At 37.5% G+C, this 23,998-nt stretch overlaps 3 protein-coding genes across 3 annotated transcripts in view; 2 read left to right on the top strand and 1 right to left on the bottom strand.

Moving 5' to 3' along the window:
- Positions 1-5,836: 5,836 nt before the first annotated feature.
- Positions 5,837-13,655, top strand: LOC309493742 (caspase b-like). Its single transcript, XM_082162965.1, has 8 exons — positions 5,837-5,994; positions 10,136-10,409; positions 10,864-11,009; positions 11,887-12,060; positions 12,183-12,477; positions 12,583-12,666; positions 12,873-12,982; positions 13,123-13,655. The coding sequence occupies exons 2-8, from the start codon at positions 10,145-10,147 to the stop codon at positions 13,252-13,254; spliced, it is 1,206 nt and encodes a 401-aa protein (XP_082019091.1). The 5' UTR covers positions 5,837-5,994; positions 10,136-10,144; the 3' UTR covers positions 13,255-13,655.
- Positions 13,656-13,799: 144 nt separating this feature from the next.
- Positions 13,800-20,636, bottom strand: trim35-1 (tripartite motif containing 35-1; the record flags this gene model as incomplete). The annotated part of the gene is made up of 7 exons (XM_082165327.1): positions 13,800-15,535; positions 15,607-15,725; positions 15,862-15,884; positions 16,452-16,673; positions 16,987-17,082; positions 19,550-19,953; positions 20,612-20,636. 7 exons carry the CDS (start codon positions 20,634-20,636, stop codon positions 14,859-14,861), a joined length of 1,566 nt encoding a protein of 521 aa, XP_082021453.1. The 3' UTR covers positions 13,800-14,858.
- The window catches only part of colgalt1b (collagen beta(1-O)galactosyltransferase 1b), a 20,596-nt gene continuing 16,548 nt past the window's right edge, over positions 19,951-23,998 (top strand). The window contains exon 1 of the mRNA XM_082162891.1: positions 19,951-21,139. Coding sequence (XP_082019017.1) covers positions 20,934-21,139 — 206 coding nt within the window. The 5' untranslated portion in view covers positions 19,951-20,933. The remainder of the gene's footprint in view (positions 21,140-23,998) is intronic.

Here is a 23,998-nt window from a genome sequence, read left to right as displayed (position 1 = left end):
TTTTGATGAAAACATTCCAGGATTTTTCCACATATTATGGATTCCATTGGGACCCAAACGGTTCAAGGTCCAAATGACAGTTTCATTGCCGCTTCAAAGGGCTTTAAACGATACCAGACGATGAATAAGGGTCTTATCTAGTGAAACGATCGGTCATTTCAAAAATAAAATAAAAAGTTGACGTTTTATAAGCACAAATGTTCGCCTTGCTCTGTTCTGTGATGCGCGTTCGTGACGTCACGTAATACGCAATTACGTTGAAAAGGTCAAGTTTGATGTGTTTACAAATGTGCGGAAGGAGGACCATATAAACATTTTCAAATGTATTTGTGTCAGTTTATCGTTTAAAATGCCCATTTCGTGTGCGCATCCTGAGTGTTTTAATATTAAAAAGCCAAAAAGAACATTTTCTTCAATTTTTCAAGCGTGACCTTTTCAACGTAATTGCGTATTACGTGACGTCACGAACGCGCATCACAGAACAGAGCAAGCCGAACATTTGTGCTTATAAAACGTCAACTTTTTATTTTATTTTTGAAATGACCGATCGTTTCGCTAGATAAGACCCTTATTCATCGTCTGGTATCGTTTAAAGCCCTTTGAAGCGGCAATGAAACTGTCATTTGGACCTTGAACCGTTTGGGTCCCAATGGAATCCATAATATGTGGAAAAATCCTGGAATGTTTTCATCAAAAACCTTAATTTCTTTTCGACTGAAGAAAGAAAGACATGGACATCTTGGATGACATGGGGGTGAGTAAATTATCAGCAAAAGTTTTTTTAAAAGTGAACTTCTCCTTTAAGGTCAGAGGATATTCTCTCTGACAACATCAAAAACATACATGGACTAGCACCACCTAGTGGCTCTAAAAATAAACTACACTAAGAACAGTACAGTTATTATTATTTTATGCAGTACTGCACATAGCTTGTGCCTACAAGGCAAGGCAAGGCAAGGCAAGTTTATTTATATAGCACATTTCATACACAATGGCAATTCAAAGTGCTTTACATAGAAGAAATTAAAATAATAAAAAGAAATAAGAATAATTAAAACAGTTTAGAAAAATAAAATAAAATACAGTACTTAAAAAACAAACAAAAAAATAAATATTATTATAGATCTTTCCTTCAAAGGATTCCCTTAAGACTTAAATCTTTCCTTCTTTTAACCTTCAATCTTCTTACGACTTCCATCTATTAACTTTCCTTTAACTTTCTTTTCTCCCTCATTTACTCACACGTTCTTTTCACTTTCTTTAGCACTGCGTTCACATTCTTTCTCAGACGAAAACTTTAATATCGTCATTTAAATACTGTTCTACTTTCAAACCCACATTAATACACGTCACTTTCACATTATCACTTTCTTTTACACCTTCTGAGTGGGCATTTACAGTTACGGGCTAAATGCCCTGCAGACATAGGAGAAATTAAAATAATTAAAAGAAATAAGAATAATTAAAACAGTTTAGAAAAATAAAATAAAATAAAATACAGTACAGTACAAACAGTCGGACGAACAGCGGCACAGTGCTCATTCAGTAAATGCATAGCTAAACAGAAGTGTTTTGAGTCTGGATTTGAATGTGACTACAGTAGGAGCACATCTGATCTCTTCTGGAAGCTGGTTCCAGCATAATAGCTAAAAGCAGACTCACCATGTTTAGAGTGAACCCTTGGTATTTCTAGCTGATATGATCCTAATGATCTGAGTGATCTGTTGGGTTTATATTCAGTGAGCATATCTGCAATGTATTGAGGTCCTAGGCCATTGAGTGATTTATATACCAGTAATAATACTTTAAAATCAATCCTAAATCTAACTGGGAGCCAGTGTAAAGACCTGAGGACTGGTGTGATATGTTCATATTTCCTGGTTCTGCTCAGAATCCTGGCGGCAGCGTTCTGTATGAGCTGCAACTGTCTTATGGTCTTTTTGGGAAGGCCAGTGAGGAGTCCATTACAATAATCCACCCTGCTGGTGATGAAAGCATGCACAAGTTTCTCTAAGTCTTGTCTGGAAACAAAGCATCTAATTCTTGCAATATTTTTCAGATGATAGTATGCTGATTTAGTTATTGCTTTGACATGACTACTGAAACTAAGCTCTGACTCTAGTGTCACACCAAGATTCCTGACTTGATGTTTAGTTGTTTGACCCCTAGAGAGAAGGTATGCGTTCACTTTGAGAACTTCATCTTTGTTTCCAAACGCAATAACTTCAGTTTTGTCTTTGTTTAATTGAAGAAAGTTTTGGCACATCCAACTGTTGACCTCATCAATGCATCGGCACAAGGAGTCAATGGGGCTGTAATCGTTAGGTGATAGGGCTAAGTACAGCTGTGTATCGTCTGCATAGCTGTGGTAAGCAATTTGGTTATTTCTCATTATTTGGCTCATTGGGAGCATATACAGGTTGAACAGGAGTGGCGCAAGAATTGAGCCTTGAGGGAGTCCGCATGTCATGGATGTCCACTCAGACTTATGGTCTCCTATACTCACATAATAACCTCGCATCTAAGTATGACCTGAACCATTTTAGGACTATCCCAGAAAGCCCCACCCAGTTTTCCAGCCTGTCCAAAAGTATGTTATGATCGACAGTGTCAAATGCAGCACTGAGGTCGAGTAGTACCAGCACTGATAATTTGCCTGAATCAGTATTTAAGCGGATATCGTTTATTATCTTTATGAGCGCTGTCTCTGTGCTGTGGTGCGGTCGGAAACCAGATTGAAAATTGTCAAAGTATCCATTCGAGCTTAAGAATTTGTTCAGCTGATTGAAGATAACTTTTTCAATGATCTTGCCTATGAAAGGAAGATTTGAGATCGGTCTATAGTTGCTTAATATGGTCTTATCCAGATTGCTCTTTTTCAGGAGGGGCTTGACAACTGCAGTTTTCAGGGAGTTTGGAAAACTCTCAGAGAGAAGTGAAGCATTTACCACTTCTAGAAGATCTGCTTCTAAACTGTTTAGCACACTTTTGAAAAAAGATGTGGGAAGTGTGTCAAGAGCGCATGTTGATGTTTTAAGGTGCTGTACGGTTTCTTCCAAAATTTTGCCATCAATTTCTTTGAAGTCAGACATAGTTACTACTTTCTCAGGTGGTCTGATCTGTCTGACCCCAGCACAACTCAAGGATGTGCTGATCACCTTTCTGATATTATTGATTTTGTCAGAGAAGAAAGAAGCAAACTCACTTGCTGTCTGACAGCATTTCACTGGGAATCTGGCTTGGGGAGTTTGTCAGTCTCTCTACAGTAGCAAAAAGAGTGCGTGTGTTGTTTAAATTGCTGTTTATAATATTTGAGAAGAAAGTCTGTCTAGCTTTGCCTAGTTCCATATTGAAAGCATGAAGGCTGTCTTTGTAGATGTTATAATGGACTACAAGTTTTGTCTTCCGCCACATGCGCTCTGCTTTTCAGCATTGTCTTTGTCTCCAGCTCATCCAACAAACACCATCATCAAATTTGCGGATGACACCACAGTCGTCGGTCACATAGTAGAGGGTGATGAGACACACTACAGGGCTGAGATTGAGAGGCTGACAGCAGGTTGCCTTAACAACAACTTCAAGCTCAACACATCAAAGACCAAAGAGCTGATCCTGGACTTGAGGAGGAAGTGGAAGATGGACCCACCCCCACTCCTCATGGGAGGGGCTAGTGTCGAGAGGGTCCACAGCTTCAAATTCCTGGGGGTCCATATTGCGAATGACCTATCCTGGACTGTTAACACCACCACCATCATCAAAAGGGCACAACAGCGTCTCTACTTTCTGAGACTGCTAAAGAGAAACAACTTAAGCGAGACGCTGCTGGTGGCCTTTTATCGCTCTGTCATAGAGAGCATACTGACGTACTGCATCACAGTGTGGTATGCAAGCTGCACTGTGGCTCAGAAAAAATTGCTGCAGATGGTCATCCACTCTGCGGAAAAAATCATTGGCTGCTCTTTGCCCACACTTGATAGCATTGCCTCATCCGTTACCTTAGTAGAGCAAATAACAAAATGAAAGGGCTAGTTCACCCAAAAATGACAATTCTGTCATCACTTACTCACCCTCAAGTTGTTTCAAACCTGTATGAATTTCTTTTGTCTGCTGAACACAAAAGAAGATATTTTGAAAAAATGTCTGTAACCAAACAGTTGATGGACCCCATTGACTTCCATAGTATTTTTTTTTTCCTACTATGGAAGTCAATGGGACCAGAAACTGTCTGGTTACTGACATTCTTCTAAATATCTTCATTTCTGTTCAGCAGAAGAAAGAAATTCATACAGGTTTGAAACAACATGAGGGTGAGTGTATGATGACAGAATTGTCATTTTAAAGTGGAGTATCCCTTTAACATTACTGACAACAACCTTACACCTAAGCTAGTATCATGGACTGCAACCTTAAGTAATTGTAACCTCATCACATTACATCATTTTAACAGAATCTTGCATACTAAAATACTAAAACACTACTAAAGCATACTACAGTAGTAATTATTTGCATAACTGTACTAAAATGTAGTTTATTCCTCCAAATAAAGGATTATGTGTTCCCTTTTGTCACTACCAAAACAATAATGTCACAACCGAAACTTCAAGACATGTTTCGGTTGTGACTGTTTTGGTAGTGACAATTTTAGATACTTTTGAGCCTAGCTCGAAGATGCTAATCAGCACATGGTTAGCAATCACTGGTCAGAACAGTTGAACACATATAACAACTAAATTTTATGGAATAACATCCAAAAAAGTTTTCTCAATAGCAGAAAAAATGAGTTTGGTAGTGGCATTTCTTAAAGTTACACACAGATTTTTAGACTTTAGAACACATTTACCTCAAAATGATGGGATCAATCTACTCACCATATAGCACACGAGAGAAAGGGACACAGGAATATTTCCTGATCAAAAATGTAGGGGTGTGGTTAAAATCAGTCTCAGCCAATGGACTACAACATTCACTGTTTTGGTAGTGACATGAAAATGCAGGACACCTTTTTTTTAGATAAAGTTTCATAATTGAAAAAAAATGTTTTTTTTTTTGTTTTTTTTTACTTCATAAAAAAAAATATATATATATATATATATATATATATATATATTAAACAAGAATGGAAAAATTTGCAAAATATTTTTCAATATCATTTTCACAAGTTGAAATTTATGGGTTAGGGTTTGGGACAGCCACCTCCTAATTGAAAGTAGCCCATAAATGATGATTTTATATATATAAAGCTTACTGATATCTTAAATATTATTGTGGGTTTCAATAGATAATTGAAGGATCTTAGTAAACATCTAAGATTTTAATAATTAAATGCTTTTCAAATGTGTTTTTTGGATGAGGGACAGCAGTTTGCACCAATTCTGTAGAATGGCCCCTATATGTATGTATATATTTTATAATATGCATATACAATACGTAAAAAATACTATCTTTATCTTGTCCATAATTTACACATGAAAATATTTATAACCCATGTTCACATTTTATAACATGGTATTATTGCAATTGTTACAGTAATATAGGTATTGATGCTTTTTTAAAAAGTTATTTTTAAAATAGAGATAAAAGTAGCTTATATAAAAATCTATAGTTTTCGGCCAGATTTGACAGGTGTACACTAGTGTGATTTTAAAAACGAGGTATGTTAGAGAGTTAAAGCAACTGCATTAACCAGGAATAACCTCAGAAACACAAAAAGGAGATTATGTATAAAAAGTGTGTGACCACATTTCCTTCTGTTCTTCGATCAAACGTGAAGAGGATCATCTCAAATCGTTTTACACTAGTACTCGAGTGCTTTATTGCTTAGTGGTTCGCGCGCTCAGATGAGGGACGGACAGAGTCAAAGAGAAAGTAAAACTCCTAAACTATAAAGCTCAAACACAGAGACACGAAACACCTGAACTAAAGCTCAAAGACGAACTCTACACGAAACTCCTAAACTAAAGCACAAAGACGGACGAAACCCCGATCACCAGAGACGTGAGTAGAACATCCTATAATTCACATTAACCAATTCCAATATCTGCTTTAAGTTTATTGTTTTTGTTTATTATTATTATTATTATTATTATTTATTTTATTTTTTGCCACGAAGCCACTAAAAGTACACGGTGAAGAACAAATATGTGAGCTGGAACGAGGGAGAAAATTCGGATAATTGCGTTTCCCCCGGGAAACTTAGCTTTCTCTGGCAAAGAACACAAAAGTTTTGCGAGTGAAGTAACGCAACAGTTTTTTGCGAAAGAATACAACATAATTGTCGAATAATTTTCCACCACCATGTCCATATGGCCTTAGGGTTTCCGTATGTAAACATACTTCCGTATTGTAGCAGTGTACACGTTTGTACCTAATTTAGAAGAACATTTTTTAAAGGAGACCGTCGGTCCCTTTAGGTACAGTTTTTGTACCTTTTCTTTTTTTCTTTTTTTTTTTTCTGAGAGGGAATGTTCTGACGAACAAGATCCTGTAGTTTATTAGAAGTAACTTATAGTGCAAGTCTGCAACAATTAGTCTGTAAATCCTATTTATGTCACTCGCGTTCTTCTGTCGCGATATTTGAATTCGTCCTCATTAATAGGTTAATCAAAAGACTGGCCCTGCGTCCCAATGTGCATACTATCCATCCTAAATAGTATGTGACATTAGTAATTGTCAATACTATTTAGGGCAGATAGGGTGGATAGTATGCACTGTGTGGGTGTTTCACTATTTTGTGCCACGTATCCTTGTTTCTGGCGAGCACGGGATCGTTTTGCTTTGATCAAAGTTCACACACCTTACTCAGTTACCTCGTTTTGAACTTTCTATTCATCATAGCATCATAAAATAAATGTGTAAAAAACATTGATAATAATCATAAATGTTTCTTGAGCATCAATCATCATATTTGAATGATTTCTGAAGGATCACGTGACACTGAAGACTGGAGTAATGTTTTTTTGTGTGCAAATTTTATTAACATTTTGTCAAAGTACAATTTTAACATGTATACGAAATTGAATCAATATACAGCTTCATATATCTGATCTTAAAGGGGTCATATAATGGTACATGCACTTTTACAAGTTGATTGCACTGAAATGTCTGTTGGCAGTGCCTGTACACAACCATCCTATCATGATTAAAATCCATCCAGTGGTTTTGTTTTAATCTCCTTATATGTTTGACCATCTATGAAATCAAGCCGTTCGATATTGTGACGTCATAAGATCGTACGCCCCTCCCGCGATTGTGATTGACAGCCGTGCTTCAACACAAGACCCGCCCTGAGCAAGCTGTGACAGCCGTCGTCATAGTAGTCCGCCATTGTTGATATGCTGGAGTAGAATGGCGTCTAAGCGATTGTGGTGTTCTGTTCTTAGATGTAATAAGGAACACAGCAGTCATTTGGATGTTCCTAAATCTGAGCCGTTATAGATGCAGTGGCTGAGTTTTGTTTTTGAAGCGATATGCCCAAAGGATTGACGCGGGGATTCCCTCACGGGGATTCCCGTCTGTGCTTTCATGTTTACGCTAATCATTTCACACCAGACAGCTTTACAAACGAGAAAAAACGGATCGGTACCAACGTGTTACTGCTGAACCTCCAGAAGATGTGAGTGTAATGTTTTATTAACCTTTATATTAGTATTTATATTAATCTTTGCGAAATTTGCAAACCTTGCTGCAGGCTTCACGATGAATGCATCTAAGGTTTACACTCAGGGTACATTACAGCATGTTTTCTATGTACGACGTTCTCAATATAATTCATAATCCCACGTTTATAATGAACAACGCGTGGTTATTGTGTTACAAACGGTGTCCGCACAGAACAGAGGGGCGGGGTGAGCAAAGCTCATTATCATTTAAAGACACATGCACTGAAACGGCGTGCTGAAAACAGAGCTGTTTTTGACCAGGTAAAATTAGTGTTTTCTTACAATACTAATGAGAATTTTTAATTAAAGTATATTACAAACTTTTAATTTAGACCCTAAAGAATCATATTAGCTTGTACAAAAATGGCATTATATGACCCCTTTAACAAGGTGAACAAAATAAGAGACATGAAAAGATCCGAAATAAAATAGAAATAAAATAACAAAACACATAGATACATAAATGAAAAACACTTAGGGGTCTGCTTATGCATTAAAGTTAAAATAATGAAATAATTTGATTGTTTTGTTTAATTTGTTGTTCTTTTTTTTTTTTTTTTTTTATGCTGTTCCAATATTTTTTAAGGTCTGTAATTTTGAAATTGTAAAAGGAGGGTTTGCTTCTTTGCCAAATCATTTTGTGCAGATAATATTTAGTTACATATTTTTCATTGGCTGATAAATATGGCTCAGTGACTATAAGAAGTATTTGAAATTTGCTTAGAGAAATATTCTTTTTTATCTTTTGGGAAATAAATCTTTGTAAATGGGACCAAAAGGAAGCTACAAGGGGAAAATCAACAAAAACATGCTCAATGGTTTCTCCTTCACAGCCACAGAATGTACAAATGTTACACACAGTTGGAAAAAAAGTACAGATGTTTGCTTTTGAAGGGTAATACCTGTGAACAATTTTGAATAAAACTTCTTTGATTTTATTTACAATGATATACTGATGAGGTAGCAGGAAGATCATGTTCCATAATTTCTTGTCCAGTAAAGTCCATCGGTGTTTACATATAGGAGTACTGGCAGGATCAAGTATGTTTCTAATAAAAGTATTGTTACATCTCTTATCTGTAAGTGGAATGCCAGAAATAGCAGGAGAACCGACTGTTACAGATAGAGAAGTATCTGTCTGTATGCTCTGCGCTAAAGAAACAAGACTAACAGGAATAGACTCAATCACCATTTCGAATTCTTCTTGAGATGTATCAATACCATGTTTTTCCATCAAGTGCTCATAAGAATAAAATTCATTTTTTGTATTTAGCAGATTGTTTACTGTATTCAGATTACTTATAAACCAATTATTCAGAAAGAGTGTTTTGTTTTTGTGTAGTATACTGTATATGTATTGTTCCAGAGAATACAGTTGTGAGGGGAGAAATTGTGGACTGGAGTAATGTTGCTGAAAATTCAGCTTTGATCACAGGAATAAATTACACTTTACTGTATATTTACATAGAAAACAGCGGTTTTAAATTGTAATAATATTTCACAATATGACTATTTTTGTTTGTATATTTAATCAAATAAATGCAGCCTTGGTGAGCAGAAGATATAAAAGCATTAAAAATCTTACCAATCTAAATATTGACCGGTAGTGTGTGTGTGTGTGTGTGTGTGTGTGTGTGTGTGTGTGTGTATGAATGATAGATAAAATAACATAACTAGCCTATATTTTATGTAAGATACTGATGTTCTAAAATTGTGTTGACAACACTTCCGTCATAAACCTTGTGAAACTTTTAATTGTGTTGTTATAATCCCTCTATATTTGTGACAATATCTTGTATAGTTGATCATGCTCGAGTCACACAGACTTTCAGCATGCAAAACACAACAATTATTTTTTTATTTTTTTTGTGATCAAATTTTTCTTTTTTCTTTTAGAAAGACAATACATACAGGTATATACAAGCCACATATATATATATATATATATATATATATATATATATATATATATATATATATATTCACATATACACCTATATATATATAAGCATATACTGTATAATGAAGCATATGATTACAGTTACATTTTATTTAAAGTAAATTATCAAGTTCTCTCAGTTCTTTTTTAGTAACTAGAACTTTTGTGTAAGTGAACTACAGTACACAAACTAAGCTTTTGTCAGTTCAACATACTATTCCTATTTCACTTTACTTGGCAATCGGTTTGCATGATTTTTAAAGTCTAACTAATTCGATTTTTCAGTGTTGCGACAGCTTTGACGACATAGTGATGGTGTGGTCACACACACACTGATTTTAAGCATGAAAAATGATTACATTTTTATTTATTTTTTACCCCGCACCAGAACACTGCAAATAACACTGAACTTTCCCCTAAAGTTCCCATTTGGGTGTTTTTTTTTGGAGATAAATGAGAACAGTCTGGAAATGTTCTTTTTATTTTCAGTGTGTTTGTATCCAATAAAGACTTTTATTTCTTTGCCTTTTTCTCCTAGTAACACAAAATGGACGTTATAACACAGATGATTGATGCACTTAACAATCTTGGTAATGATGACTTCGAAAACTTTAAATGGAACCTGTGTAAAGGTCTGGTACCAGGCATCGACCCTATTCCTAAAGCAGACCTTGAGAATGCTCATCGGAGAGGTGTTGTGGATCGCATGGTAGATAAGTACAGTGATGAGGCTGGGAAGATCACAGTACAAACGCTGCGCAAAATCAACCAAAATCATCTAGCAAAGACCCTTGAGTCGAAACTTCAGGAAGGTAAAGAATAACAATTTATTAAGATTGAGCAGTAGTCATCACTTTAAAAAAATAAAGAGAAATATACATGAAATTGTACAGTTATTTTAAAACGTTTGTATATAAAAATGTGTTTATGATTATAATACAATAAAATAACCATGTGAATATTGTGCAATAGATCAAACAGAAAATTAGGTTGAAAAATAGGGTGTGATTCAGTGTCATTATATTGTATTGTACAGTAAAATGGCAGTATTAAGATATGTATAAGATGGGTTGATATTTATGTAAAGTAAAAAAAAAAAAGAAAAAAAAGAAAAATAAGGTTTATGACCTGAAAACAAGGACCTTGAAAGTGTCTCTTCAAAGTCTTAATGCTGTATACTTTCATTCATAAACAGCTGTAGCTGCAGACAGATGTAGAGAATGTTCTTCTGTTGATATATTGTGATGTGTGTTTTCCTGACTTCAGTTCAGCGGTCTGAGCCGGAGGACAGAAGAAATGCTTCAGTGTCTGTGGAGGATCAGCCCATCCAGTCCGACTGGAAGAGAGCAGACACTATTATCCAAAGCAGCCAAGAGTTTAAGGACAGAATTCTCAGAGAAAACAGAAATAATGCAAGTATCTGTTTCTATACTTTTGTGAAAGCAGTGCATTCAGGGATTGCTAGTCCAGCTTTTGTAGGGCCGCCGTCCTGCAGAGTTTAAGTCCATCCAGCATCTGAAGCAGCAAGAGTTCAGGATTAATGAGGATTTCAGGCAGGAACTGTCACAATAGCAGTGAATAAAGTCCACAGAAGAAGGTCAGATGAAGATTAATTCAAAATAAAAGTATTGAATCAAACAATCTCATCATCCACAGGTAACAGTGTGTTCTAGTACAAACTCCAAACACAAATTATAACCAACAACTAGAGAAATGAGGAGCTTATATATACAGATAATGAACTAAAACGACAAGCAGGTGCGATGATTAAATGAGTTACCATAGCAACAAATGAAAGAGAGAAACATGAACAAAGAACACAGGAAATTATGAAATTCAAGTCCATGATAGTGAAATTAACAAAGACTGAATGTCTCTGAGAGGATCTGAACGCTGATGGACTGTGGCCCTCCAGATGCTGGACACATTAATCTTGTTTTAATACCAGAGATATGTCAAATATCAGTTAATAGCCATCGTTAATTTGGTGCCGGAACATTGAGTTTTCAAGCTTATGATATATTATGAAAAATTACGTTGTTAAACATACTCTATTTATTTATTATGGCCATTTCTGTATTTAATATTCTTTTTCTCTCATGATATCAACAACAATATGGGAAAACATTAATTTATGGCCTCTAAATCTAAATAACGTTTTATGATTATGAATTTTATATTGTTGAATCATCTATTCACACAATGCATTTATAATCACTCCTTATTTAGTTTCAGTTCAGGTGACTCTATTAATGTTATAATTCTGCTAATACTGATGTTTTCTCACAGGTTTATATCCCAATGGACAAGTCTCAGAGGAAACGTTTAGCTCTGCTGATCACCAACATACAGTTCAAGCACTTACAGTACAGGGCTGGAGCAGAGAGAGACGAGGAGAACATGGAGTGGCTGCTGACAGCTTTGGGTTACAGAGTTGAGAAATACAGAGATCTAACTGGGCAAGTGCGTATAGAGCTAGTGGACTTCTGATGTGGATATAGAGATGTGAACAAATATTTTACAATGCATTATATACTCTGCATTTCTGAAAAAAAAAAGAAAAAAAAAGACGTTTTTATTGACAGGAAATATCTACTAGAGTCAAGGACTTCGCTGCAAATCCTGAACATGAAGACTCGGACAGCACCTTTGTGGTTCTGATGTCTCACGGGGACATAATCCAAAATAAAGAAGACAAAGGTGTCAAATATGAGGACCGATTCCTAAATAAAGATGCCATTTTAGGGGTCAACTACCATGAGAGTAAAAACCCCAATGATTTCTTCATTGTTGACGACATCTTCTCCAGTCTGAGCTTAGAGAAATATAATGCTCTGAATGATAAACCAAAGGTTATTCTGATTCAAGCCTGCAGAGGAGGTACGACATTATCATATTTCTGTTTCTCTTTGTACTCTGTATTCATATTTTTCCTGGATTTACTGTAATATTATCATCCATATTATTAACCGTTTCTCTGTCCAGAACACCCAGGAGGTGTGGATATACAATCAGACTCCGCTGTGCACATAGAGAAAGACTTCATCTGCTTTAAGTCCTGCCTCCCTGGTAAGTGCTCAGAAAACACTGATTTCTGAAACTGATTTGTAGATCATTCTACACACTGTTCATTTTGTTCATATTCAAAAATAAAGCAACTGTTGTCCTTTAAAAAAAAAAAAGTTACTTTAATGTTGATTCACACTTGAAGCAGTCTGTTCATGTTTGGGTTGCTTTGTGAAGTTCTTCAACCTACCAATGGCTTTTCTCCACAGGTATCGCTGCATACAGGGATCGTGTCGAAGGAAGTTATTTTATCTGTTACATCATGGAGGTGTTCTGTAAACAGGCTCATGTTGATGAAATTAAAGATTTGTTCACGAAGGTAAATGTTGAAAATCCCATTTAAATTGGTTTGCTTTATTTCAGCCCAAAAGTAAAATAATCTCTTGTGCTTTGCTCAGCTAAAATACATACAGGAGTTTGCTTCTTGTCACATTCACATGTGATCTTTTTTTATTATAGGTCACCTTACGCATGGAGAAAGACCCACGATTCAAGCATTTAGAGATTAGAAAGGATGAATTTGCTAAACTAATGCCGTGTATTGACAGGACGTCCCTTTCCAAGAAACTCTACCTGTTCCCTGGACTCTGAGGATGTGTAGTGTAACATCAGTTTAAGGCAAGACACCTGAAATCTACAATAGAAATGTATAAAGTTTAATAAAAAAGCTAAATAGAACAAAATCTCAAGACCAGTGAACGAGTGTCTTGCCTTGAATCGAGTTAAAGAGGCATTATATACAAAAATGCATTCCAGATACAGGCAGTATATTGCATGCAATTATCACTTATATTCATTTTACTCTCTTTTAATTAAATTTGTAATGTACTTTTCCATTTTCTTATTACTATATTTACCATTTAACTGCTAAGGAGTTTCCATCCAGAATTGCTCTACTTCTTTCATTAGATAGATTCTTCTTCTTCTACTTTTGATATAACTTTGATAAAAGTGCAAATTAATCAATAAAGCTTTTCTAATTTGTTACCATGCCTTTGTGTCTTGCCTCCAGCATCTGTGTTTGTAGAAGATTTCACATATGGGAAGAGTCCGACTCATATTAAATATATCAGACTGAATCTGATATCGCTGAATAAACGGGAAACTAACAAAACTCTCCTGTTGCTCTAAAGCTTTTGTGTAGCGCTCTCAATACCCTCATTGCTGACCAAATGTGTTTATAAAACTAAAATATATGAACAAAAAATACAAAAAGGTACTGTAAAATATCACAGTACAAACTAAGAATTATAGTTTTAATCATTTCATTATAAGATAATAGTGTTTAACACATAGTGAGACAAAAATGACTTTACAACAAAACACCAGTTGAGTTGCTGAATATCATCTATATTGATATTATTTCACAGCTCTATGAAATGCTTGATTCTGATTGGTCATTCGGGATATTCTGGAGGTCAGTTATTCCTCAGCAATGAATTGAAAAGTGGTTGAAGACTAGACGACCACGGACCGTTGACTGAACGTCTGATGCATAAGACACGCAAACAAAGTCATCGTCTGATTTAATACTACAGGATGTCCGGGAAACACAAATACCAATGTAAACAACTAATGGGAAAACTGAGCGCTGCTAAAAGCAATAATGAGTCATAAACAGTTCAGTAGCCTAGTGTTACGTCCCAGTTGGAGAGTCACATGATAGACATACATCAAAACTCTACAAAACAATTCGCCTACTTATACTACGCTCTAAATGTATGTACTCTTTTTGTCAGATAACATAATATTTTTATCAGCTTAAATGTTGATTATTAGTCACTGATTATCAATCCTTTTATCTAACCCTCTCTACTCAACTGTCGGTCGCGCATATCCGCCATGTTTGTAGTTTTCTGAACTCTTTTTACTCATGTTTGTAGTTCTGAACTGGATCCTCCTCCAAAGTGCAGGGGGTTGTGGGTAATATTAGCTGTTATAATGAGCTCGGATCAATCCACCATAAATAGTCGACCATCCGGGGACTTCTGGCACACTCTGTTCAACATACTATGCTTTGGGACTCACTTATTCAGTAAATAACAGTAAATAAATGGGAGCTCTGGCTCTCAGGTGCTGAGGCTTTTACACTATATTAACATATAATTAGTTCAGGAATCCTTTAGTTTTACTGGTGTGATTTTCAGAAGTCTGTTATAAAAGACTATTACAGTAAATGAAGAGACATTTCCTCTTCATCTGCCTTGTCGGTCACTCTTTCCTAACAAAATCCCCAACATACACATGACAAAACTAAAACAGATGATGAGCAAGACTCGATGTCTCTCCATGAACGATGGTTCCTTTTCCACGGTCAGAATAATGTTAGCTGGGACGACACGCAGCAGGACGGACTGATCTTCTAGGATCATGAAGGGAAAGAGTTTATTGGCCAATGGCACTCTATCAAATGCTGCAATGACGTGATTAATCCTGACATCAGAAAAGCTCAACTTCCTCCAGCGTTTCAGACGCAACGGCTCCTGAAGCAACTCATAGCAATACTCAAGCTTTACTCTCACTACCTGTGGATCTTCCATCATCTGCAATCTACACGATCCAGCCGTCATCTCTCTGTACGAGTCTCCATCACGTCTGAGACCCCAGAAGCCGTTTTCAGGGGTCAAAGGTTGTGTAGGAGGTTTTCCCTCCAATCGACACACTCCAAGGCTCCAGTGCCGACTGTATCTCACTTCAATTTCCCATGTGTGAACACCATCACTGTATCCCACACTTCCCAACACCATCCGGTTCCTGTGCAGAGGAAGAGGGTTGGGTTCGTTCTGCCAATGGAAACATGAGGCCACAGAGGTCAGATCATCTGACACAGAGACGTCTGGTGGAGATGTGTTAGGGTTCAGGATCACAGGATCTGAGGAGAACAGGGAATAGTCAGCATGTTGATAATCTGAGCAGTTCTTACAGGAATGATCTAGCACTCACAGTAAGGGCAGACGTCCTTCATCTTCTCCCACACTTGGTACTTCAAGTTGCCCAGATGTTTGGGAACATCAATAAGAGCTTCAGAACTCAGTTCTGCATCTGGGAGTGTGTATTTAGCTCTACACACACACACACACACACACACACACACACACACACACACACACACACACACACACACACACACACAACTTAATCAGTTTTGAAAGTTAATGCTCATGAATATTCTAAAATCAAAAATGGAAATCAAAATACCTGTTCATAGTTCTTTGATAATTCTGAGAAAAAGAACAGAAGGACAATAATATTAGACCGTATTATAATTTAAGAATAGACTATAACCACCAACAAAAGTATACAACCTCAACTATGTTGTTATTGTAATATTACGTGTATTATTAAAATTAAAATTATACAATGTAAAAAGTGGGTAAATGTTGCAAATCTAAAAGTTATGACCCTTTTAACCCAATGCAGTCAGTCATGGTAAATATTAAAGATCAAAACATTAAGAGATGAAAATGATTAAGTCATGGTAAATATTATATAACAACATCATTTAGATAAGGGCTGTCCAAAATGACACACTATACACTGGTTGTACTCAGTCGTGTAGCGTATGAATTTCGTATGGTCCCAAAACTGTTTTTTTACTAACCGGAAACCGTTTACATTGAGGGCAAATTATGTTTAACACAACTTCCATTTGTCAACAAAAATGAATTTCATAATTTTTCCAGAGCTGTGTGTGGAGTGAATGGCAGGATTTACCACAGTGTGTGTGTGTGTGTGTGTGTGTGTGTGTGTGTGTGTGTGTGTGTGTGTGTGTGTGTGTGTGTGCAGACCTGCAGGAAGGTGATGTCCTCGTCCTCAATTTCTTCTTTCAGTTCTCTGACTCGGTCACAGAGAGACAGTATTCCTCCTTGTATTCTTCTTTTCATATTTCCTCCCTTTTCTTTCTCTTCTTCGTTTAGAGCTGCTATCCTGCTCTCCTCCTCCGTTCTGAGGAACTGATGGAGTTTCTCAAACTCCTCCCTGATTCTTCTCTCTGTCTGCTGAACTTGAGACTGGGGGAATGTCATGTGTGAAACTGTTAATCATCCACACGCAAAATCACAAGACGAATAACAAGAAAACATTTACAGTAAATGTGTTATCCTACATGACAGATCTAAAACACAACAGCATTTTCAATGCGATAGACTTTCCTCCCTTTGCATAACATAATGAAAAATTCTAGTACAATTCTTAAATGACGAAATCAGAGAAGCTCCTCAAAAGTCAATATTCAATTCAATTCAAGAAGCCATTTAAACTTTTTTTTGTGAAGAAAACATGTGAAATTTCTGTTCAGTTATCTTTATGCTAAACAAACCTCACCTGGATGTACCTGGAGATTTTGTTATCTTGTGATGTACCATTCTGTAATGAGACCAAAGTCTTTTCAGCTGAACGAAGATCTCCTTTAAGCTTCCCCTTTAAAGGTAACAACACATGCAATCATACACAAATTCATTCAAACCATTTAAACTTTCTTTCAGGAATGAACTGGGCTGCAATGCTTAAGCATTTAAAGAGATAGAGATAGATAGATCACGTTTGAGCGTCAGCAAGAACCAGTGAGATTCATTCTTGTGTTACGCAGCATGTTTGAGTTTCTTCAAGAACCAATTAGGTTCATTCTCGTGTTACGCAGCACGTTTGAGCTTCAGCGAGAACCAATGAGGTTCATTCTCGTGTTCCGCATCACGTTTGAGCGTCAGCAAGAACCAGTGAGATTCATTCTTGTGTTACGCAGCATGTTTGAGTTTCTTCAAGAACCAATTAGGTTCATTCTCGTGTTACGCAGCACGTTTGAGCTTCAGCGAGAACCAATGAGGTTCATTCTCGTGTTCCGCAGCACGTTTTAGTTTCTTCAAGAACCAATAAGGTTCATTCTTGTGTTATGCAGCATGTTTGAGCTTCAGCAAGAAACAATGGGATTCATTCTCGTGTTACGCAGAATGTTTGAGCTTCAGCAAAAGCCAATGAGGTTCATTCTCGTGTTACGCATCAAGTTTGAGTTTCAGCGAGAACCAATGGGATTCATTCTCGTGTCACGCAGCACGTTTGAGTTTCAGCGAGAACCAATGGGATTCATTCTCGTGTTACGCAGCACGTTTGAGCTTCAGCAAGAACCAATGAGGTTTATTCTCGTGTTGCGCAGCACGTTTGAGTTTCAGCGAGAACCAATGGGATTCATTCTCGTGTTACGCAGCATGTTTGAGCTTCAGCAAGAACCAATGAGGTTCATTCTCGAGTTACGCAGCACGTTTGAGCTTCAGCAAGAACCAATGAGGTTCATTCTCGAGTTACGCAGCACGTTTGAGCTTCAGCAAAAGCAAATGAGGTTCATTCTCGTGTTACGCATCAAGTTTGAGTTTCAGCGAGAACCAATGGGATTCATTCTCGTGTCACGCAGCATGTTTGAGCTTCAGCAAGAACCAATGAGGTTTATTCTCGTGTTGCGCAGCACGTTTGAGCTTCAGCGAGAACCAATGAGATTCATTCTTGTGTTACGCATTAAGTTTGAGGTTCAGCAAGAACCAATGAAGTTTATTCTCGTGTACGGCTGCATGATTAATCGCAATAAAACCACACGCGATTTGGCAAAGGCTGCGATTATCTTATGTGCGTTATGCACGTTTGTCAGTGGAGTGCGGCTGATCGGTAGTAAATACTGCTCCATCTGAACGCCAGAGGGCGCTCTCACGCAAACACGCTAAATATGCCCCGCCACAGAAGTACAATAACAGCGCATCATTCCAGGAAATCCCTATCGAAGTAGCTGAATAAACAGAAGATTGAAACGCTTTGATTAAACATGACTTATAAATACATGACTGCCTTCTGTGTAAGAAGGCACATCATCTCACAGAAGGAGGAGCTCAGCTGTCATTATGAAGTGAGTTTGGAGTAAATGCATGTTATTAAATGTTGTCTTTTGTTGGACAAGAGGTTCATAAATGATTCTCGTGTTTGGAAAGATGTTTGACGTGTGTTGCTTTTTCAAATGCACGTTATAACTCAAACTCACAGTGCTTTCAGATGGAGCAGCGTTTACAGAGCCGTACATCAATGACAAACTGCGCATAACAAATAATCGCAGCCTTTGCGATTTCAAAATCGCGATAAGCCAAATCGATTTATGTGCGATTACATGTAAATTGTGATTAATCGTGCAGCCCTATTTTCGTGTTACGCAGCACGTTTGAGTTTCTTCAAGAGCCAATGAGGTTCATTCTCGTGTTACAAAGCACGTTTGAGCTTCAGCGAGAAAAAATGAGATTCATTCTCGTGTTACGCAGCACGTTTGAGCTTCAGCAAGAACCAATGAAGATCATTCTCGTGTTCCGCAGCATGTTTGAGTTTCTTTAAAAACCAATGAGGTTCATTCTCGTTTTACGCAGCACGTTTGAGCTTCAGCGAGAACCAATGAGATTCATTCTCGTGTTATGCAGCACGTTTGAGCTTCAGCAAGAACCAATGAGGTTAATTTACCAATGAGGTTCATTCTCGTGTTACGCAGCACGTTTGAGCTTCAGCAACAACCAATGAGGTTCATTCTCGGTAACTGCAGAAGTGGAGGAAATGGGTGAAAATTCTAATAAGAACTGCCCCACCTTTTTGTTTTTTTGTTAGACAAAATGGCACTCAAACCAATCAATTAATCTTAACTTTGGTTTTCTGAGTAAAAAAGAAAAAGTATAGTATGTGAATAGTACAGCCTACTAGATTTTTACAATTAAGTTCAGACATTAAGTAAAGTTAACTAAACCACTGCACCGACACTGCTTAGGGTTTGGAACGACATGAGGGTAATTAATGACAGAATTTTCATTTTTGGGTGAACTATCCATTTAATAGTTACATATTTATTTATGATCTGAGCACGCACACTCACCTTTCGTTGTCGTACAGCCTTTTGTAGCGGATGTATTTTGTGCCATCCGTGCTCAAGTTTCTTACACTCTGAACATAAAACCTGTTCATCCGTTTGACAGAACAGCTCAATTTTCTCTCCGTGTATCTGACAAACATGCTCTCTTTCCCTCTCCTTCCTCGTGTTGTTCTCTCTCAGGTAAGACTCACAGGTGTTCCTCAGGCTCAGATTGGACACCGGTTGCTGAGGTGAAAGCTGTCGACAGACGGGACAGTTTCTGGATCTGCTCGAGGTCCAGTGATCATTAATGCACTGACGACAGAAACTGTGACCACAGCTCAATAACACAGGGTCAGTGAAGAGCTCAGTGCACACGGGACACGACAGACAGATCTTCCTCCAGAGACATTTGGAGAGAGAGAATACTTAAAATATAATTCACTGCAAACAAAAACACTTTTTTAAGAACAGCGGAAAAGGACGAGGACAGAGAAAAGAAAACACTTCTTTATTTTAGTACAGCCTCTCTGCTTATGAGGAAATGACATGTCAAAGTTTGATTGGAGGAAAAAGTTGGGGAACAACAAACCATGTGTAAATATCTGTACAACAGAGGCGCTGCTCGCTGATAACTCTCTCAGAAATGTCGTGCAAAAGTAAGACATAAGAATTGTACTTATTGGTAACGTACACACAGTTTTGAAATATTTACACGTCTGTGACTATCAGATTCAATCTAATTAATGTAGCGCTTTTAAGCTTTACAGAAAATGCATGTGTCTACATTACCATAGTGATCTGTTATCAGAGGTAGCCTAACTGTGCCCAATATGTATTTCAGAAATGCAAACACCTATACAAATCAATCAGTAATTTAAGGCAGAAACAATGAGGTAATTGAAGGCATTTACGATTTATGACATAATGACATGGTCTACTTGAGATTCAGTACTGTAACACTGTTGCATGCTTGTATATTTGGCAAGAGTGTGTGTTAAACCACGCCCACGAACTTTCTGGCAGATTCCACCAGAACACAGCTGCTTTTCTTAAAGGGGCAGCCGCGAAATTAAAGGCGCATACCCCAGATTGTGGGTTTGTCACTCATAACTCTAAAGTCTGTACAGTTTAATTACCAGATATTATAATTTCTCTGTCATTTGCCAGATGATTGAGAAAAGAAGATTTGTCGGACTTTTTTGTACTACGTTGTTTCCCCTTTTATCAAGAAACCCTTCCCTTTAATTCTCCTCCAGGGACCACCAAGAGTCTCTCCGTGTTTATGTCGGTGGGCATTAAATCGGCGATGTTCACTGTTCGCGTCAGCGCTGCGCGATCAGTCTCGCGGCTCCGCTTTTCTGCCTGATCTTCCGCTTTTCTCGGGCTCGTCTTTCGTTCTCCGGCTATGAATCTGCTGTGTTTCTTTGTGCTGCTGCTCTGGAGCGGTCCGGTGCGCGGTTATTTCCCGGAGGAGCGCTGGAGCCCGGAGTCCGCGTTGCTCGCGCCGCGGGTGCTGCTCGCGCTGGTGTGCCGCAACTCCGCGCACTCTCTCCCGCAGGTCCTCGGCGCCATCGACCGCCTCAACTACCCCAAAGATCGCATGGGTGTATGGTGAGTTTGGCGGATTGAGATTATAGAGGTTATTTGTCAGATTGGTGTTTTGCGCAATTACGCGTCTGACAGATGTGGACTGATGTTTTGCGTGTTTACTGTAATGCGGTGACTGCAGGGTTTTCACAAATGAAGTGAGGGAAGTAAACAACAGAGGTGTTTGTGTGTGTGTGTTGAGTGAACTAAACTAACAGCAGCTGTGCTTACATGAGTGTGTTTGGGAATGAGAGAAGTGTACAGTTCTGACTCTCTCCCTGCTGTGGACTGTGTGTGTGGAGGGGAATGGGCGAGTTTCGACGTGTCCAGGGCACACAGACTCCCCTTCATGCCCCCGATCAGGTTCAGCTCTGCCCCCTTTTTCCACTCATGATCCGATCAGCCGACGTGTCTTTGTAACGCGCCGCGTGAGTGCGCGTTGTGCGCGCGGATGGAATTTGCGAGGAAACAACAGTCTTCTGCATGAATGAGAGTCGGTGAGCGGAAAACTTTCCCTCAGAGAGATGACATTTATGAAACACCCTCTGAGAAACTGTATGACCTCAGAAAATAAGCATGGTGAACTAGCTAGGCTATATTGTTTATTCATAATCATTTAGAGCATACAATTTACCCCCCTCAGAAAACATTATTTTGACACTAATGGACGCAAATTATTTGATGACATGTTTGTTAAATGTTTGGCAGCGGCTATTTGCGCTAAGTTTACACAGCAATAGATTGTGTTTACACTATGTAAAAAAAAAAAAAAAAAGCTGTAATAAGTGTAAACGCTTTTATCCAAAGTGACTTATGAAGTAGGAGCAAGCGATTCATCAAGGAGCCAGCAATGTTCGTTATACACAATGACAGGTTTATTGGAAAGACAACTCGATCAGATTGGAACAGTTCACCAAAAATTGAAACCTGTCACTATATCATGTAAGAGTGTTGTCTTTATATAGGCTAACCCAATGGATTTGTACAAGTTCTGAATTGACAAAAACAACAACAAATAAAACTACATAAAAGTAGTCCATACAACTTGTGTGCTAGATACCAAAGCTTTATTGTAGCATGTACTGTAATTAAAGAAGAATATATTTTTTCAAATAATTAATCAACTGATCAGCTCTTGTTGCTTCTTAAGATGTAATGTCCAGGTTAGGTTTACGATTCCTCGGTTTAATTCAAGTACTTGATTTAAAAAACAAAACAAAAAATTCTTGATTGCAATTTGCCTGTGTCGATTAAATGGCAAAATACAGAAAGTGGCGCATTTCACAGACGAGAATCCATGAACCGCATTAGTAGACGATTTGCAAAGGCCTGCACGATTAAAACCATAATATAGCATAGTGCTATTGAAATCACAATAGCGTGTATGTGCGTGTGCGCGAGAGTGTGTGTGTGTGTGTGTGTGTGTGTGTGTGTGTGTGTATGAGAGCTAAATAAATATATGCGCTGCGGAGTTCAGAGTGAAGCGCGATCCTTTAATTATTTACTTGCATATCCACTCATAGACACTCTCAGCGTCTCAGAGCGGCTCCACACAAACTCAGTCTCTGCTTGTACTGTGTGTTTGAGTTTACGTGCATTTGGGAACGCATATAAACTGTGTGTTTCATGTGTGGAGCGTCTCAGAAGCTCAGTTAACAAACTCCATCTCTACATATGAGTTTGGGTTGCTTTTAACATATAATATAATATAATCTGGGTTCACAATACATCAATACAATATGTTTCTAAATATGCAAACTGTTCATCGCAATTTCAAAATAAAAGTCTAAACCCTCGTTTTGGGTTTGCATGTTTTGATGTCCACATGTTCGTGTTCAAGAAATGATAGTGGCTGTAGCATTTCTATCGTAAAGAAGTGGACAAATATTAAAGATTAAGCAAACATTTGAATTAAATGTTGTTTGGCCGACATTAAACAAGGATTTGATCTACTGTAAAGTGGGTCCCTCTGCAGGCACTTCTTATAATACATAATGCACATAAGGTGATTATGATTATATTATGAATATACATAATATAATCAATCACCTTATTTACATTATTTTTAACAGTGTTGTTTAATAAAATCATATGATTTCTTGCTTTTGAAACTTTATTTGAACCAATTATTATTGCCTCATTGTTATTAAGTAATTTTAATGGTTATTGTTCACTTCGATCTATTTTTATTACTACAAAAAATATCAGATTACTCGATTAATTGCCGAAATAATCGTCAGATTACTTGATGAATCTCCAAAAATAATCAACAGATAACTCGATTAATCATATAAATAATCGACCAATTACTTGATTACCAAAATAATCATTAGCCCTAGTCTAGGTATTGTTAAAAATCATTATTTATCGAATATCTTCCCCTTCGATCTTGCAATCAAATTACTGCTGAATTCGATGCGTACATCCGTTCACATCAAATAAAGTTTGTTCTTGTGTATAATGTGAATATATGAGTAAATGACAATAAAATACTTCATTTGTGGGTGAAATCTCCTTTTAAGGTAAATGTTTAATCGTTGGGTGAGTTTAAAATAGCATTAGCACCGATTAGCCGCTGCATATGTAAAACATTTCTGACATGGAATCATCCTCATTTCCTTGAAAAGAGTCTCAGAACTGAAGCAGTGTGTAGTGAACAGCTGAAACCGAACCGCCAGGGTTTGTGTCGCCGCCACAAACAGACCAGAGCTCAACCACATGTGACCCGCGAGTCCCAGAGTTTAGCGAGGGCTTTAGCTAACTCAAACTGAACTGAACATCTTGGCAGATCTCTGCTTCAGCACACACACACACACACACACACACACACACACACACACACACACACACACACACACACACACACACACACACATCAAATTC

This window comes from Leuciscus leuciscus, assembly GCF_965113295.1.
Source record: "Leuciscus leuciscus genome assembly, chromosome: 3".
In the NCBI taxonomy this organism is placed as follows: domain Eukaryota; kingdom Metazoa; phylum Chordata; class Actinopteri; order Cypriniformes; family Leuciscidae; genus Leuciscus; species Leuciscus leuciscus.
Note: the sequence above shows the minus strand (reverse complement) of the source record. Positions and strands in the feature narration are given on the sequence as shown.